This window comes from Hyperolius riggenbachi, chromosome 6 (genome assembly GCF_040937935.1).
Source record: "Hyperolius riggenbachi isolate aHypRig1 chromosome 6, aHypRig1.pri, whole genome shotgun sequence".
NCBI lineage: Eukaryota > Metazoa > Chordata > Amphibia > Anura > Hyperoliidae > Hyperolius > Hyperolius riggenbachi.
Window position 1 is genome coordinate 300,549,555 of NC_090651.1, and position 18,889 is coordinate 300,568,443.

General features: G+C 42.9%; 1 protein-coding gene and 1 long non-coding RNA gene across 2 annotated transcripts in view; one reads left to right on the forward strand and one right to left on the reverse strand.

Annotated features, from left to right (window-relative positions):
- The window catches only part of LOC137521649 (uncharacterized), a 95,040-nt gene extending 80,320 nt beyond the window's left edge, over positions 1-14,720 (reverse strand). Inside the window, exons 1-2 of the long non-coding RNA XR_011022172.1 lie at positions 14,624-14,720; positions 5,337-5,414 (exon numbers count right to left, since the gene is read on the reverse strand). This is a non-coding gene — a long non-coding RNA (uncharacterized lncRNA). The remainder of the gene's footprint in view (positions 1-5,336; positions 5,415-14,623) is intronic.
- Positions 1-18,889, forward strand: part of SLC17A7 (solute carrier family 17 member 7) — a 166,016-nt gene that overhangs the window by 124,435 nt on the left and 22,692 nt on the right. The window contains exons 4-7 of the mRNA XM_068241167.1: positions 3,585-3,699; positions 9,227-9,314; positions 14,174-14,260; positions 17,570-17,712. Coding sequence (XP_068097268.1) covers positions 3,585-3,699; positions 9,227-9,314; positions 14,174-14,260; positions 17,570-17,712 — 433 coding nt within the window. The remainder of the gene's footprint in view (positions 1-3,584; positions 3,700-9,226; positions 9,315-14,173; positions 14,261-17,569; positions 17,713-18,889) is intronic.

Below are 18,889 nucleotides of genomic sequence, written 5' to 3' on the forward strand. Positions count from 1 at the left end.
CAATCAGGGTAGGAAGTGGGACCTGCACTTTCTTATTGAAAGATTCAATGGTAAAGTCAGTAGCTCTTCTCCCTGTAGTTTCAATTGTCCCTGCACATGTCCTAAGAGTGTATGGAGATGCACTTACTTTAAGATTAAAGAGATCAAAAAAGTCTGACTTTGCAAGGGACCTATTGCTCTGCTCATCTAGCACTGCATACATTTTCACTGCTCTTCCTCTCTGGCCGGTGGGGTACACAGTCACTAAACAGATTTTAGAGCACGATCGTGCACTCTTGCCTTGGCCACATACTTCGGTGCAATTAGACATTACTGAGGACAGTGGGGTGTCTTGTTGCTCCCTGCCCTGATCTTTCACGGGTTCTACAGTCTCTAGTGGAGCAGGGCCAGGGTGCAAAGCTGTGATATGTCTCTCGCTGCCACACTCTGTGCACTCTACAGGTGTTTTACAGTCTTTAGCAATGTGGTAAGTAGATCCACAGCACCTGAAGCAGATGCCGTTTTGCTTAAGGAAAGACATGCGCTCTGCAATAGGTTTGCTTCTGAAGCCCTTACATTTCTTTAGTGAATGTGGCCTTTTGTGTATTGGGCAATGTTTATCAGGGCTTTCTATTGCATGTACCTTGTGGGTGCTTTGACAGTCTGTGGCTTCTGAGGGTACAGCTGTTTTGTGTGTGGACACAGAGGTCTTACCTTGAGGTCTGTGAGGTCTTTCAGACCTATGTGTCTGATTGCTGCTTGTGGTAAAGGCGAAACTGGGATCGCTTCGGATTTTAGCTTGCTGTCGAACAAATCTGGAAAATACAGAGAAGGGGGGAAAGGCAACTCCATAGTCCTCTTTGAATTTACCTCCTACAGACATCCACTTGTCTTGTAAATTTGAGGGCAGTTTCTCTACTATTGGATTGGTACCTCTGGCTGTATCTAGATATGAAAGTCCTGGCAGGTAGCCATCCTCTTTAGCAAATTCTACCTCCAGCAGAAGATCACTCAGCTCTTGTAGTCGCACATTATCTCTGTAGCCTAACTTAGGAAAGACTTCAAGCTTTCGCAACAGTGCTCCTTCGATTGCCTCTGGGGATCCATATGTTTCTTCTAGTCTTTTCCAGGCCATGTCGAGTCCTGCTGCGGGATTGAACAGGTTTGCTCTTCTCATCCTCTTTGCATGTTCTGCTGACTCGGTACCAAGCCACTTTATCATCAAGTCAAGCGTTTCTGCTGGTGATAAGTTTAGACCTCTGGTGGCATTCAGAAAGGAGGATTTCCATGCCCAATAGTTTTCAGGACAGTCATCAAATTGGAGAAAGCCTGAGCTAATCATGTCTTTACGGATGAGATATTTGGTGATATCTGCTACACATTGTTGCTCATGCATGTAATCTTTGGGTTGAAGCGGTTGGGATACTTCCTCCTTGTTCCTGGGAGGCTCTGGTGCTTGATTCTTGGTTTGCCGGCAGCTGCTGGTGTCACGTGGTTGATTGGACTCATTCAAGTGGTCAGTGGAACTCGGTCTGAATTCCTTTGCTTCAGGTTTTAAGGACCGTTCTTTTGTATGCACATTAGTGAGGTTCTGAACATACTCGCTTGTACGATCCACAGGGGATAGAAGTTTTCCTGGGACCTCTGGGTCTTCATAGGATTTCTCGCTTCCTGGCTGGCTTGTTTCCTCATAGGCAGCAACCTTTGCTTCAGCCACAGCAACTGCTGTCTGACGCTGCAGGATGAGCAGTCTTGCTTCTTCTTGTGCTACAGCAGCTTTCTTAGCTGCCATCTCCTGGATCACCTTGGCTTCCTTTTCTGCAAACTGTAGCTGGACACGGGCAGCTGCTGCTTTCGCGCGAGCTTTGGCTGCTAGGGAACTAGCTGAGGACATCTTGCTAGATCGTGAAGATCTGGACACATGCGACTGTGCGTCATCTTGCTGGGCGCTGGGGATGCTCTCCCTGCTCTGCTGTGTCGGCGGTGGCACATCATCCACCTGATACCTTGTTCCTGATCTAAGACTCATGCTGCAGTAATGATGTCTCTGTATATTTCAGACTGCTGCGCAGGTTGTCCTTTTACTGTTCTGCTTCGCGTTATTGAGCAGTTGTATAACGCTAGTCAGACAGCTTAACAATAAGTAATCCAGTAGTAAGACACGTGAGACCTTGAGTCTGTATGAATCTTTGTTGAATTACACTTTACTTGTAAAACTGCAACATAAACAAATACAGAATGCACAAATCAGTACATGAAACATCACTACAGCACATTAAGCATTATATCATCCCATAGGCTTAAGTACTTACGGACAATTCCACCATTTAGTCCTGAAATAGTAAGAGCTCTTGCCACGTGCTGTCATTCAGCTGAATGCTTCTCACAAAATGGAAGACAGGAAGTTCCAGTTCAAGGGTTGAGACCCTCCCATGAAATTACATCATCCTGTAATTCTGATCTGACTAAACATAATTGCTCACTAGTACCACTAGGTGTCAGCATAACATCACATTTTAGCTTATTGAATGCCCATATTAGTAGATATGGGCAGAACACTGAGGGACCTTTTACATCTGAGCAGTGTAGTGATTGCGAAGCAGGGGAGCCTCACATCACCGCACCGCAGAAAGCCATATTCATATGTGCGACAACGGGGTCATATGCGTAGCCCCACCCCCGTTCAGTAACATACACCCTGCTGGGCCGGTCTTAACTTCTGATTCATCTGTACTTTTCTGAACCTGAAGTGGAGGAAAGTAAACTAAAAAGAAAAATACACCATTCCAGTGCTGGGTCCCTCTAAGGATAAAAGTTTGTAGGATATGCTCTTGTGTCTGCACTCCTGGCCAAGTTCAAGCTTCTTCATACAGGGCCTACGTGAGTATGGTCTGCACATGTCCAGTAGAATGGAGCTGCTCATGTATGAGTCGACTTCATTCTACTGAATATGTGTGGACCATATTTGCACATGCCCAGTATGAAGATGTTCACACTTGGACAAAAGCAAGGCCATAAAGAGGAAGACGGTCCTAGACAGCAGTGGTAGGCCTGAGGAAGATCAGGTAAGCGCAGCACAAATGAAGGTTTACAGTGCGCATGGTAATATCTCATAGAACATAGCTTTTTATGAGTCACATAAAAAATTCCATATGAACAGGTAAATAAAAAATAATACATCACGGTAAAGTCATTGAACGCAGCCCAAGATCAATCAGGTCCATGCTACGGTGCATGTGCAAGTCATCTGTGCATGCGCTGTAGCAAGAACTCAGTTGGCTTTTCCCGCTGAAGCCCAAGCGGGTCTGTGCTACTGCCTAGGTGCAGTGTGGTTGTGTGCCTGCGATCTTCGGGGTCTTGGTGCTGAAACGGCCTGGTGGAGGAGAACTGTGGGAGCCTCTGGAAGAACCAGAGGCTTCCCCATCCGAGGTAAGTATCTAAATTGTGGAACTGCAAACCTCACCGGTCTGCTTTAAGATATATGTTCTTTAAGTTTTGTACAGATTTTTAGTGGGATGTTTGTTGGGGTCCACACACTTTGATGTCTTTAATGTTTTACTGAATTAATAGTAGAAAGTATGACTGGGTTTGTCTTTACATTGCAGAGTATTTGGATTCGCGATAGTTGCCACATCAACGCTGAACATGTTAATACCGTCTGCAGCCAGAGTGCACTATGGCTGTGTCATCTTCGTCAGGATCCTACAGGGATTAGTAGAGGTAAGTCATGGTCAGCTCTGGCCAGAGTCTACTTTATGGTTAACTTTCGACATGTCCCATAGAGAATAAGAACTCTGCTTTAGAGGAAACCTGAATTCTGCTTTTGAAAGTTTAAACTGACAGTAAAAAGCTATATGTACACTTTATTTTTTTTGGTCGAAATGATCAGGAACAAGCTAAGGAGTATCTAAAGCATGCACAGACGTTCCTGATATTTCTGGCCTCCCATGACAGGGACATTGCTAGGATTCTGGGGCACCACTGAGAACCAGGAAGTGGAGAGTAGCGTGCCCCTGTGAAAAAATGGTCGTGATCATGCACCTGAAAGTGGGTGTGGTCACGGTACATGAATCTAGCAGTGGTGTAATTCAAAGACAAGGAGCTTGCCCAGCAAAAGGTTGGGTGAAGCTCCCTCTCCTTTAATATAGAAATAATGCCCTAGTTACCATACAAACAGCCATATGAGATTTAATAAAATATACATTTGACACCCACTTCTTAGATTATAATTAAGCATGCAGATTCCCCACATAATAATAAGGCACCATGCCACCCCAAAACACAGAATTCAGTCGTGTGTACACCAAACATCACAGTTGGCAGTGTCCAAAAGCCATTCATTAGAAAGAGTGTCGGCTCCAATCAATGTACCGGTAATATGGGCCTTTGCACGCTATTGGAATACTCTTGATCCCCTCGCCCCAAGCATTGTGGGAGATCAGGTAAATTCTGTACTGGCTTTGGAATTCTCAGTAACCAAATATTAAACACTGACTAAATAATTTATACATGATAATTGTAAAAAAAATTAAAATAAATAAAATAAGCAATTTAACCCATTATGTTATTTTCATTACAGTTCCTCTTTAAAATGCATGCAGAAGTGCATTAGCTGCTTGTCCATCACAGACAGTGCTGTTGTATGGTCTGTTTCTGCGCATCTACACTAGAAGTGTATACAGCATCTCCCATACGACGGCCGGCTATCTGCCTGGTGGGTTGACTTGGCCGATCCAGTCTAATCCCTGGTAATTCCCTCCTAGCAGAGAGTGTGGAGGAAGTCAGTGCTTTAATTTATTCTGGCTCCACATCCTCTTTTCCCCACTCATATGATGGCATTCCAAGTTCAGCATGGTGGCCAAGGGTGGAGCATGGCACTCATAGAAAGAACACCTCCAAGTATAGGCAGAAACTTGAATTGCCTGTGATCATTAACTTGGCAAGGACTGGTAAACAAGGAGGCATAATCACTAAAACATGAAAGCACTGCATGGCAATTTTACTGGTACTTACACCACTGATGTAGGGCAAGTTGTGTAATTAATACAACCCACATTACCTAGGTAACGCACGACAGGGGCGTTTCTAGGTTCATGGGAGATCCGGGGCACCCCTGGGCACCAAGAGTGTAGGTTAGATAGGAAGGTTCCCCCCGAGTAAGCAGGTGGGACGCTGGGCGGAGCGGAGTGGGCATAGCGTAGTTAAAAACTCACCTTCCGACAGCCGCGTCGCTAGGGCCTTTGATCCGGGCACCGCCAACGAACCTGTTGCCATGGTGCCCTGGATCACACTGAGCGGCAGGAGGGGGCACTGGGCGGAGCGGAAGGGGAGCGGGCATAGCGTAGTTAAAAACTCACCTTCCATCTCCGCAGGCACAACTTCCATTTTCTTCCGACTTCCTCTCCCGGCGTCCGTCGCCTTGGTTACAGTGCCCCCTGTGATGACATTTGGCAGTTTTTTTTTATTTTGTATTAATTTTTTTGAACGATAAACACTGACTGCTGCGGTTATGCAGAACAACTCCGCATAAAAGAAAACCTATATCAAGAGAAATATGGAGACTGCCTCTTTTTTTGTCATTAGGGCTCTTTTCCACTGGGAAGCATGATCATTGAGATTGTGCAACCCGCAATTTACACCCGCCGCAAAGCTGTCGGAAACAGAGCATGATCACATGCCTTTGCATTCTGGGAAAAACAAAATGTGCTAATGGGAAATGAGCACAGTGATTTTCATGTAAATTGTGGTACTGTTGCGATCGGCAAGAGGACTGCTATCCACTTTTTAAAGCAGATCACACCCTTGTGGAAAAGAGCCCTATATCTTGTTGCCGCTAAAAGATTTCTGTCACTGTTTCCTTGCATGAATAAAACACAGATTACACACATAAAAAGGTAATTAACATTCTGAACTCACATATTTTTTGAAAGCAGAGAGCTTGCATAATTTAAAATAAATAGCATCAATGATTATTTACCCCTTTCTTTATTTGCATACTGTAGATGTTTATCAAAGTGACATTTTCTGTAAAATACAGTACAGTAAAATCCCTATTAGCACAGTTAAATAAAGCATAATCTTCCCAATTACTTAAATAGATGAAACTCTGTTGAATTAATAAATATATATATATATATACAGTGGGATGTCAATGCCAATTTCTGATTCCGAGGAAATTCAGATTTTTTTTTCTATTGTTCTGTTTTCGGAATTTCCGATTTTCCATTTTTCCGATTTCTGAGGAGTTTTTATCAGTCAACTTTTGCATCAGAGAATGAAAGTGAAAAAAAAAGTCAGAAAAATGGAAATTGGAAAAAACTGAAATTGAAAAAATAGAAATCGGAAAAACGGAAAATCAGTCTTGTGATTGGGCTACAATTAAAATTTTGCAGAAAAATTCTACATTCTCTGATTGGTCCAATGTTTCGGAGTTCTGTGGTTGGACTAAAATTACAGAGTTGTGATAAATCGAATTTCCGCAAAATTACAATTTTCAATTGCGGAAGTTTCAATCCCGCGGTATTGGAATAAACATCCCACACACACATATATATATATATATATATATATATATATATATATATATATATATATATATATATATACATATATGTACGTATAGGTGAATTTGGTGCACCGCAGTTTGCCAGGCGAACACATAACATGTGTGCAAGCGACAGGCCCGGATTTACCTCTCAGGAGCCTATAGGCACAGATGTCCTTAGCCAGAAGTACCCTCAATATTAAGTAGGTAGAGGTGCCCCCAAGTATTAGGTATGTAGCATAACCTCAGTATTAAGTAGCTAGACGTGGGCGGCCCTGACTGAAGAATGATCTCGTCAGTGGAATGCCGAGAGCAGGGCGAATAACCTCTCATTTACACTCTCATCAGGACTTTGCGAAGGAAAGGAGGAAGGGAAGCGCTCTGGGAGGGGAGTGAGCCGCCTCTCCATCATCAGGCACCTGTAGGCACATGCCTACATTGCCTTATGGTAAATCCAGCCCTGGCAAGCGAATAAGTGAATGGCTAACGCGAACACCCAGATGTGAATATGTTCTCACAATCACGTTCATCGTGACAAACTCCATCCATACAGGCCGGCTGATAAAGGCATTATGTGACAAAAGTTTACCACTGGTGAATATGAATGATCACAGGGGAATCCTGTTGTGAATGCATGTTCTCAAATGTATTCACTCGTGACCTCCATCCATATACATTACAAGTATATCTGCATTCAGATCCTACTAGGCAAAGGAAGGGGTACCTAGGAGTATGTTTGATACCACTGATGCCAGGGATGGTCGTTTGGTCACAGGTTTACATGGCCAGGAATTGCAGGTCTGCCACCCTAGTAGTTCATGAGTGGGGTATTGCTGACCTACTGAGTGGGAACGGTACCAGTATCAGAAAATTGTGTGTGTGTGTGTGGGGGGGGGGGGGGGGGGGGCATACACCCCTACCTACTCCTGGGCACCAGAGGTGGGGAAGAGCCCCTTGTCAATGAATTAACCTTACTTACATGAAAATAAACACTCTGACTGCACATTTGGATTGAATTATCATTGTTATTTAGTATTTGTATATCCCTTTCCATAGCACTGTAGAGAGTATATAGTTTTGTCACTAACCGTTCCTCAGAGGGACTCACAATCTAATCCCTAGTCCTTTGTCCATCATAGTCTCGGTCCCTATACCATCTTAGGGACCCACTGCAATGGCAAATATGCAATCAACATCTAACTTAAGTGAAGAGAACCTGAAGGACCATCTACAACACCACAAGATAACCCTAAGGGAGGGTAGGGAAGCATCCTTGTTGCTCTGTCCCTGTGGAAGAAAGACCTCCCTTTCCTGTCTTGAGCTTTAAGCTTCCCCTATCCCCATCTTCTTCCTCCCAGCCAATCAGTTACTTCCTGGCTACCTAATCTCTGTCCTGTCCCAACTTAACCGATACCACTTTGAACTCCTGCCTTTGGCAAATACTCCCCCCTTATGGCTGCAAAACCTCATCATGGTGGCCCTCCCCTAGTTCTCCTTGTTTTTGTCCTGTGTCAGGCCTACCAGATATGCCACACTGTTTTTTGGCTGTGATTTGATCAACTAAATGTAACTGATAACCTTATAAATAAATCTAATTTCTTAAGCTTAACTCGAAAGTCCCTGCTTACGTTCACCCCTTCCTGACACCTAATACAAACTGCCACCCTAACTTTCACATCTTTCAGATACTTAACCCTACCTCTTGCCTTTGACGAAGCTAGAAGACTCACAAAACTAGCCAGGCTACCTTTCTGTCACCCCCACTGCTACTACCACTGTATCACTCTTCCAAGCTGATGATAAAGGGATTGAAAGGAGCAATGCCTCCTTTACCACATGGCCAACTTTAAAAGGAACCCAAGGTGAGAAACGTATGGAGGCTGCCATATTTATTTTTTTTTAAACAATACCAGTTCCATGGCAGTACTGTTGATCTTTCTGGCATTAGTAGTGTCTGATTCACACACCTGAGGCAGTCAGACTTCTGTCAGAGTACCTGATCAGCATGCTTGTTTAGGGTCTATGGCTAAAAGTATAAGAGGCAGATGATCAAAAGGACAGCCAGGCAATGTGCATTGTTTAAGCAGGTCATCAGGGTGCATGGCTCCGGCCGCATAGCGTCAGATGATGGCGCACTATAGAAATAACGCGATAGTCCACACCCCGCGCACGGGTAATTCAGAGATCCGGTGATTGCCAGACCACAAATTTACTTCTCTCTATGAGTTGTTATGACTTGGAGAGAGTATTTAACACCGTCCAATATTTAAGCGGCAGCAGGGTGAGCCGTCATTTGGCTCGCCCTGCGCCCAGCTGACCGAGCGGTGAGAAAATCCATACGCACAAATATGTCAGCCTCCATATCGATCAGGTTTTCTTTAAGAAAGACTATTATAAATCCGACTAGTGGGTTTTTCTTACTTTTGCAGTCAGTTACCCTTAGTCAGTCAGTTACCCAGACAACAGATTCTTGGAGAGCAGGCAAACGTTTTGGATGTTTTTCTCCTTGGAAATAGTAGAGAATGTTTGTATAATGCTGAGTGAGTCAGTGTTGGAGGTCTGCTTATCCCCAGCTTGTGGGTTCAGTTACATAACAATAATGCGTTGTCACATTTCTTAATCTCTGGAATTTTTGTAACCTGCTATTTTCTTATTCTAATTTTCTGTAGTTAAATGATTTAGTGACATGTAGCTGTGTTTTAGGGAGTGACATATCCCGCGTGCCATGGAATATGGAGCAAGTGGGCACCGCCACTGGAGCGCAGTAGGCTGGCCACAACAGCTTTCTGTGGTAATGTAATTCAGTTCAATTCCTATTACACTTGGTTAATCATGTAGCACATGTTGTTTATGTAGTTATGGATCAGGTTCTGGGGTGTTGGGGAGGCATAAAAAGAGGTATCTTATCTCCTACAATGACTCAAAGCAAGAATTGAGGAAAGGGAACTTTAATATTCAAAAATGGCTGTAGACAATGTGTTTCATGGGTCTTTGCCCGCTTCCTCAGGTCAATACAACAAAAACACCTTGTGCTGAGCTGTGTGGGGCGTGGGCGCCTGTATAGATATACATATTGTTTATGGTACTTAGAGAGGTCTGGAGAAGGACACAGAGCAAAGGGACACTGAAGAGTCAATCACCTATGCAAAGATCTTGCCCTCACCTCCAGCTGGCCATACAGGGTTGACTTTTCTATTCATCTAAGCAGTCCATTAAGTCAGTTCATCAAATCACCTACATCTATTCCAAATTTCTGTAATAAATCAACAAAAAGTAGGGCAGGCCTTCCTTTAAGGTACAGGGGAAGGTGCAATATTAGGCAGTGACACCCAGCGGATGTGAGGAGGAACTTTTACCAATCATTGGCCTCAGTGTGATCAATATTATTGTTGGTGTTCGAATTCGGCACCATGTGGTTCAGAACCTGAACAAACGCATTCAGCACAGAACAGCAGTATGCGGTGCATTTCATTTCACTCCGATACTTCCTCCCTCCAAGCTGGAATTGCAACGCGCGCGGTGCATTTCGTTTAACTCCAATATCAGAGTTAAGGCGTAACTGATTTGAAATAGGTGTAAACATTTATACTTACCTGAAGCTACCTCCAACCAGAGCTGACTGGGGGAGAATGGAGCAGCCTGCGAGGACAGCAATAGAGTCCACGGCCTACAGGGGTCTGGAGGTAGCCCCAGGTAGGTATAAATGCTGGTACTTGTTTCATGTCGGGTTTCCTTTAAATTAAACACACCACATCCTGCTTTTTGGTGCTGAAATGGTGCTCAAAGCGTGTGTACGGTTTCCGAACCACGTAGTGCCGAATTATAACATCAACACAAATAAATATTTAATATCAATAATTTACAGGAGCAATATTTGGGTGTATTCAGGTGTTCCAAATTCGATATGGCGCAACTGAACACCAACACTACCCACATGACACTAACCTACAGAACTGTCATGCATTATTTCTCTTTTAGATAGCATCGCTACAACACAGCACTGAAAACCTATAACCATTGCCTGAGGCTGATTATTTTATTTACTTGCCCAGGGACTTTCCTTTTGCAACCATGAATAGTTTACATGGCTGTTTATAGCAAAGTATGAAAACTCAGTAACATACAGTATTGCAACCCGTGAGAAGCCACTGATGAGTAATGTGATATCTATAAGCTGAGATGTGGTGGATGCTATGGGTTACTGCACTTAGCACATCATCAGCCCTTCCATCCCTGCATTGCTGAATAAGACATGAAGTGCCCTTGACTGATATTTCTTTAGCTCTGATGTTTGATTCCAGTAAACAGGTCAGGCTGTCTTCTAAAATTAGATTGACTACGCATTGCTTCGCCCATTAATAATGCAGGCTAATTGATTGGAAAATACAGAATGTGACCTTTTTATGCATGCTGCTCTCGCACAGTAAAATCAGTAAAATAAAGTCATTTTGAGAAATGTATGAATTAACAAGACTGTGTGGTAATTAGCTCTGATGATCTGTTAAACATATTTGTTTAGAAGTATAAATAAAAATGAAATAAAAAATAAAGTAAATGTGTTTGTCGGTCTATCTATCTATCTATCTATGGGCTTGAGTCATGAAACCTCATTAAACCTACTGTGCACATGCAGCGCAGGAATATTAGCGCATGCATGGGTCCTGTCAGCATAGCGTGTGCTCTTAACTTACAAGCGATGCTCCTAACTGCCGCACATTGTGCTTGTAGCACGACCATGGTACTCCACTAGCAAGGCCGCTACTACATTAATGTGGTAGTCAGGAGCATTGAGCATGAGTTAAGCGCACATGCTACATTGACAGGACCACACGCAGCATGCATACGCTAATATGAACCTGCACTGTGTGTGCATGGTAGATTTAACAAGGTGTCATGAATCAACACCTGTCTACCTATCTTTCTATAGCTAAGGGAATGATCGGTCCCTTTGGGATATTGTCTTTTTTTTAGGGTCATCCAGAGATTAACAGCCGTTTTCATTTAAGCGGGATCCTCCACAAGCTTCCCCCTTCCCCCTTCACCTTACTGTTCCCACACTGGCCCCCATGTATATCAATATCATCAACAAGCCCTTGTCATTGAAGCAAGGCTGCACAGAGTAGACAGCTTGCGCCTGTGCAATGGCATGGAGCCAAACATGCTTGGCTTTTTCCACCTAACCTGAGCAGTGGGTCTTTGCTACTGTCAGGCGCAAGCTGTCCTGCCCCTGCCCAGTGCGGTTGCGCTAAGTCTCGACCAGTAACGCGGCCGTGGGCTTCGGGGGAGGTGGCAGTGCTGGAACAGTGAGGTGGATGGAGGAAGCCTCTGGAGGATCCAGTGACTTTCCTGTACCAAGGTCAGTATCTATATTTCTATCCAGAGTTTCCCTCAGGTTTGCTTTAGCTAATTAAGGTAACTTTTTATACATTCTAATTTAGACATGCTGGTCCTTTCTCTTACATTATTCCTCTTCTGTTTAAAATATCTGTTCAGCACTCTGAAATTGAAAAGGTATTGTCAAAATTATTATGAGTATTTTCTTGCTTGCGGGGGGCTTAAAAGGCATTTTATTGATAAGGTGTGATAATATCACCTAAGAGAAAACATAGGAGAAAAAGTGAATTAAATAAGGGCTAGTCTAACTTCTGATTATTTCTTCACATAATGACCTCCTTTCTTTAAGTATTTATCATAGCTTTTTTACAAGGTTTTCAATCCATTTGGAGTAGTAGTATCACAGTCCTCACCTATGAACAAACAGTTACTGGAGTTCTGCAGTCACATGACATACGGTGCAGGGAGAGAGGAGGTTAACCTGACAGATGCAAGCTATATTACCCTAAGGCCCTATTTACAATTAAATAGCCAAAATGGGACTCAACACGAAGCAACTCAACACAATGCATTAAGTGTAAATACGGCCTGAAAGAATACCTCGTGTGGCAGATAAAAGCAAATGGCTGTTTCTTACTGAATGACCCTGGTAAATCAGACTTAGTATGGTAATTAAAGGGACTCCAAGTACCTCTCATGGGCATGCCTTTAAAAAGACGCCAACCAGTACTGCAAAGTACTTAAAGAGAACCTGTACTGAGTAAAAATATTTAAAATAAACACATGAGGTAACTTCAAATGAACATTACAGAGTCACCTTGCCATCAGTTCCTCTCAGAAGCTCACCATTTTCTTCTAACAATAATCCCATCCAGTTCTGACAATATTTTGTCAGATCTGAAATATATCAGTTGCTGTCAGTAAAATATCAGTTGCTGTCAGTTATAGCTGAGAGGAAAACGGATGTACCAGGTAATGTCCATGTTTCCCTATGGCTCAAGTGGGCGATGTTACAGTTTAACTGTGTGCTGACCAGAAAGCTGTTATGGGTAATGGCTATTTTCAAAATGGAGGACGGAAAATTCCCTTGATCATAGTGAACAAACAGGACGTGGGACAGGAGAAAGACACTGAGGAGTAGACTACATGGAAGTTAAGTATGACTTGTGTATGCTTATTTTTACTTTTATTTTCAGTACAGGTTTTCTTTAAAGATGCATACCTTTCTGTAGCTTGTGCTCTTCTCTTTCATTTGATGGTCTGAATTGCCATTCTACACCAAATAATGTTCGTTTGATTTCAATTTAAAAATTGCGGCTGCCATCTTGGCTATGTTATAACTTCCGGGTCACCCCTGTCTTCTCTGTTAGAGACGTGCATGACTGAATGAAGCAGGAAGAGGAAGTGACATGCATGGCCATTGCAAGAGGCTCCTCCAGAGGGGTCATAGCACGGCTTTGTTGGAAGGCTTAAAGGCATACTATCCATGAGAGGTGCTCGGAGTCCCTTTTTTTTTACCTTATTTTGTTTAACAATCCTCTTCAGCTTTAATGCCAGAGTTAAATCGCTGCATCCCCACAACAGAGGAGTGATTTATTACCTAGAAAACGACCTGCAAAGTTCTACGACTTTGCAGGTCGCAGATCATGCTGCCCGGGCTCGCAGGCCTTTTCTTCCTGGAGAGGCTGAGCTTTGAGCTGTAGCTCTGCCTCTCCGCAATCAATATCCACAAATCCCCCCCTCATTCCGCCCCTCTCAGGGAAAGAAGATTGAGAGGGGCAGGGAGAGGCGGCGATCCGCAGAGATTGACTGCGGAGGAGGCAGAGCTACAGTGTAAAGCTCTGCCTCTTCGAGCCCGGGGCTTTGCAGGGCTTATCTCTGATAATAAATCACTCCTCTGTTGCGGGGATGCGCCGATTTAACTCTGGCATTAAAGGTGAAGAGGATTGTTAAACAAAAGAACGTAAAAAAAGAGACTTCAGAGTCTCTTTAAGTCATCTGGGATGATTGAAGAAATACACAAATGCTAAAGTGTGAATCTTCAATAAGGCTGCTCTAAATGCCAATTTCTAGCAAACACTTCCACAGTGCCTGTAAGGGCCTGACCCCACTAACGCAGTTGTATCCGCTTTTGTCCGCTTTTCAGCATCTGTAACATTGATGTGTAACTGAAAAGCGGACACAACTGCATTAGTGGGCTCAGGCCCTTAGTTATGGTACTTTGCTGGTGAGTAGTTGAAAGCAACAGAAAAAATTGGTTGATCATTGGCATTGTCATAATAAAGATTTATTTCTGTTGTTATATTGTTATATTAGGCTCTTATGCTGGAGCTGTGGTGGCCATGCCTCTGGCTGGGGTGCTAGTCCAGTACTCAGGATGGAGCTCAGTATTCTATGTGTATGGTAAGTTTCACCAGAAAAAAAAACATAATGCTAATGTATTGAATAAAAATGTCACCAATAGATTGATGACAAAGGAATTTCCCCAGCCCCAAGGTTTGGCAAGTGTAACCTGATGTTTGAGGCCATATTTCTGCAAAGGCCATATAGGCAGTGGCAGCTGCAGCCGAAATCAGTTGCTGGGCTGGGAAGTAGTGATGAGCACGAGTTTCGTATAATTGTAATTTTGCATCATAATTCTCAATCACGATGCAAAATCGTAAATGCAAAATTTCATAAAAATCATAGTAGTTAAAATATTTCTGTATCGTGTTAGCCAAACAGAATATGTAGGTAGAAGAAAACAAAGTCTTGTAAAAGTAATACCTTTTCATGGCTAACTGATAAAGTTAAATAATGCAAGCTTTCTGGGATCTAGTCCCCTTCTTCAGGCATATTTCCAGATGTATGCTGTAGTGAAACACTGATGCAGGGAAATAGCAAACATGAAGATGGCAGTTGTGCTGGTTGCTGTTTAGCAGTTAGGTGTCAGGTGATCAGCAGGCTGAAGCCAGTGAGTTTATGCAAGCAAACATGAAATCTAGCAGGTTTCTGAAGATCATGAAGCCAAGTCAATCATGTTACATAAGGAGTCATGAATCCCATTCCACAATTAAAACTTCTGTTAATGTCTTGAACATTTTCATAAATGTGTACTCATAAATCTTTCTTGCTTGTTCATTTTTGAAGTTACCATTAAAGAGAACCCGAGGCGGGGTTCTAGGAATGAAATCCCCATACAGAGGCTGGGTCTGCCTAAAGAGCCCAGCCTCTGTTGCTATTTAGATTCCCCCTAAGCCCCCCCTGGGCTCAGCGAGACCCCAAAATTCACAGTCGCGCTGGCGACACTGAGCGTGTCAGCAGCGGCTGAGTTTACCTTTGTAATGCCAGTCTCCGCTCTCCCCCGCCTCCTGCATTGCTCCGGTCCCCGCCCTCGTCCCTTCCCTCCACGCTGATTGGAGGGAAGGGACGCGGGCGGGGACCGGAGCTCTGCAGGAGGCGGGTGAGAGTGGAGACTGACGTTACAAAGGTAAACACAGCCGCACAGCGCGGCTGTGAATTATGGGGTCTCGCTGAGCGCAGCGGAGGCTTAGGGGGAATCTAAATAGCAACAGAGGCTGGGCTCTTTAGGCAGACCCAGCCTCTGTATGGGGATTTCATTCCTAGAACCTCACCTCGGGTTCTCTTTAAGAATAAGTACTTTGAGATCTTGCATGCTGTGTCCTGGTTCATAGAAGTGTTGGGCCACTGGTGTGTCCATTTTACCCTCCTTAATTTTAAAGTGATGATGGTTCATTCTTGTGTGCAGTTTTTGTCCTGTTTCTCCTATATACTGCAGATTCCTCTTGAGGGGCATTTCATGCAGCGTATCATGTATACAACATTGGATGACTCACAGGAAATTATATTTCTGTGAGTTTGGTATTTGTATTTGGTTTGTGCACAAGATATAAGGGCAGGTCTCACACCTTACGTTATTGCAGGGTAATGTGCCTGGAGTTTCTGGTTAGCCATTAAAAGGTATTACTTTTACAAGACTTTGTTTTTTTCTACCTACATGAAAAATCATAATTCATTTTGTTTGTAAACATAATCAGGAACCATCATTTTGTAATTTCGTGAAATTCATAATGTTTGCATAATTTTGTGCTGAATTTAGCGTTTAAAGTGGACCTGAACTCTTGCACAGGACAGAAGGAAAACAGAGACATGCACCCTGTATGTTTTCAGAGAGTTTAGCCTGTGTAATGCCCCCTCATCTGTGACTAATCAGCAGTGTAATTTGATCTCTCAGCTGTGTCAGCTGACTGCCTTGGCAGAGCAGCTAATTTAAAAGCACAGGATGTTAACCCTTCATCTGCTTCCATGAAAGCAGGAAGTAGACACAATAAAAATTTATTGCAGGATTTGTATTCACTGTAACAAAGGAATGTTTTTCTTTAAATGTTATTCTGCTGTTGCTTATTTTTTAGAGCAGAGAGGAAGTTCTAAGTTCAGGTCCACTTTAATAGCAAAGCTCCTATACATGATAATGCTACCAAAACTGCTATGTGCGATAAAGTTAACAAAGCAAAATGTCCAAGCTAAAATGTCTTTTTTGAAAAACTATTGTTTGCCTTGTTCGCTATTAACGGCAAAATTGCAAAAAATATGCAAAATTTTGCGTAATTGTAATTAGCACAGATTACGATGATCATCACTACAGGGAAGGTGGAATTGGTTAATATGGAAAAGGGAAATTAAAACTGGATGTGGCAGCTGCAGATAGGGAACGAAACAAGGGAAGGGGAGAATCTGCCACCCAAGGTGCTGCCCATGGAATGGGAGGGGGCTGCTGCACATGGTAGTTGCTACTCATTTTTTATTTAGATACCGCTGCTTCTGAGAAGTGCTGTAGACATCTCTTACGCTATACTCACTGAACCAAACTGTATCTTCCATAGCTGTTTAAAGATAATTCCCCTCCCCTTCCCCCATGCAAAGAAGAGAGATTAGCCTAAGCTGGATCTACCTCTCCTCGCCCACCCGCCCCATATGGGGGGTGGTTAAAAGAGCAGTTCACACAGAAGGTTGGAGACTAATAAAAGACACTGAGAGCTCATCCAAAGGAAGTTTTGTGGCCAGGATTTTGAGATCTGCTAAGCAATAATTATTTATTTCTGCAACCATGGGCTGTCGTGGGGTGTTTTGTGGTTTTAATAAAAGCAAACCTCACCATAATAGTCCAACATCTAGTATAACACTATACAAGATAAGTAATGCCTGAAGCAGGTAATTTGGGTACCACCATAGGCACTTATGTTTAGGCATTGGTGGTGGTGGTGGTGGTGGGGTCAGTTAGAGTTAGGCATCAGTGGGGGTGGTTAGGATTGGGCATTAGCTGGGAGGGAACTTAGGGTTAGGCATCCACTGGTGGTGTGTGTTAAGGTTAGGCATTGGTATAGGGTGGGCTCGAGTGAGTGTAAGTTTAAGTTAGGCCATAGTAAAATATCATTGAAAATTACGTATATTTTACTATGAAAATTACCCACTGTCAAAGTAGAATATTAGTCCTTTACCGATACTCTATTTGTGGCTATCCCCAGTTCCCAAATTACCCTGGCATCCTTTTTTAAATGTACACATAATGCCTTTTTTAAATGTACACATAAAATAGGAGATCTTCAAAATAATAAGTCTTTGATGTCTATTCGCTTACTGTAGCTTCATCCCTGTGTAGCTTTATCTTTATTCATTTCACTGGAATGTAAGAGATGATGTTATCATTGGCAGGGAGCTTTGGTATCTTCTGGTACATGTTCTGGATCCTCGTCTCCTATGAGAGCCCAGCAGTACATCCTACAATATCTGCGGAGGAGAGGCAGTACATCGAGGAAAGCATTGGAGAAAGCACAGGTTTCATGAACCCGCTGACGGTGAGTGACATTTTTACGCTCTGTACTTTACAAGAACTAAGTTAAAATAATGAAACAAGAACAAGATGGTCAATGCCTGGAATGTGTTACAGTCTGATGAAGCTGAGCAGCTACATGGTATAAATGAAATTTAATGGCAATCTACGCAAAAGTGTCTGGATAGCTATGAGCTGAAATACCCATCAGCTTTCTATAGATACTCATGGAACACATGGAGTCATTTGTACACCTATAAATCTGGTGTTTCCATTCCAAAGGGATTTTAAGCTGGCCGCACATTAGTCAATGCTATATTTATTTAAATGTTTGATTCGAGTTAAACATCAAATGGCATGAAAACAATCTGGTTAAGGTTAGGGCCTCAGGCAACCAATTTTTATCAATGAAACAATCAAAAGTTGACAAGGAATCAGGTGCAAACAGGAGGGACAGTGAATTAATAACCACATAAGTTTGCACTGCATTTATTGGTACACAGCTAAAGGGGGTGTTACTTCAATTGATTGGTGGTGGGGGCCTGGACATGCTTGAAGTAAACCTGACCCGAGGCAAAGCTGCCTAACATAAGTACATAGGTATGTCGATGCTGGATTCACATACCCCTGTGTAACATGCAACATCAAAGAACAGGTGGAACTCTCTATGGCCAAGGAAGTTGAAGAAAATGCAAAATTTATTTTAGCATTGAACATGGCTAATATGTCCTGAGACCTTAGAAAACGTGCACCATATAGGTGGCACGGTGCAAAACAATACAAACACTTTGCTGTACAGTACTTTTACTTGTCTTGGATATTTATTTTAGTATGCTAGGCTGGTCATAAGAGTGGCCTTCTTTTCCCATCAATGTAAACAAATAACTATGGATGACTTTGATTTTTTTTTGCATCTTCACTCTAGTAGAAATAGTTCCTTTGTTGGTATGCATCCCTGCATTACCAACAAAGGTAATTGTCCTTGCAGACAGAATGGTAAAGAACCGAGACAAGTACTAAGCCACAGATCCTTTTGTAAAGTTTGGAATGTATTCGATTATGCTGTGCTGGTGTACTTATACTTACTATTTGTAAATTAACAATGGCATAAAAGATTTGTACTCATATCTGGCAGCGTTGGAGTCTCAGGTTCAAATCTGGGCCAGGACACTATTTGCATGGAGCGTATATGGCCACCCACG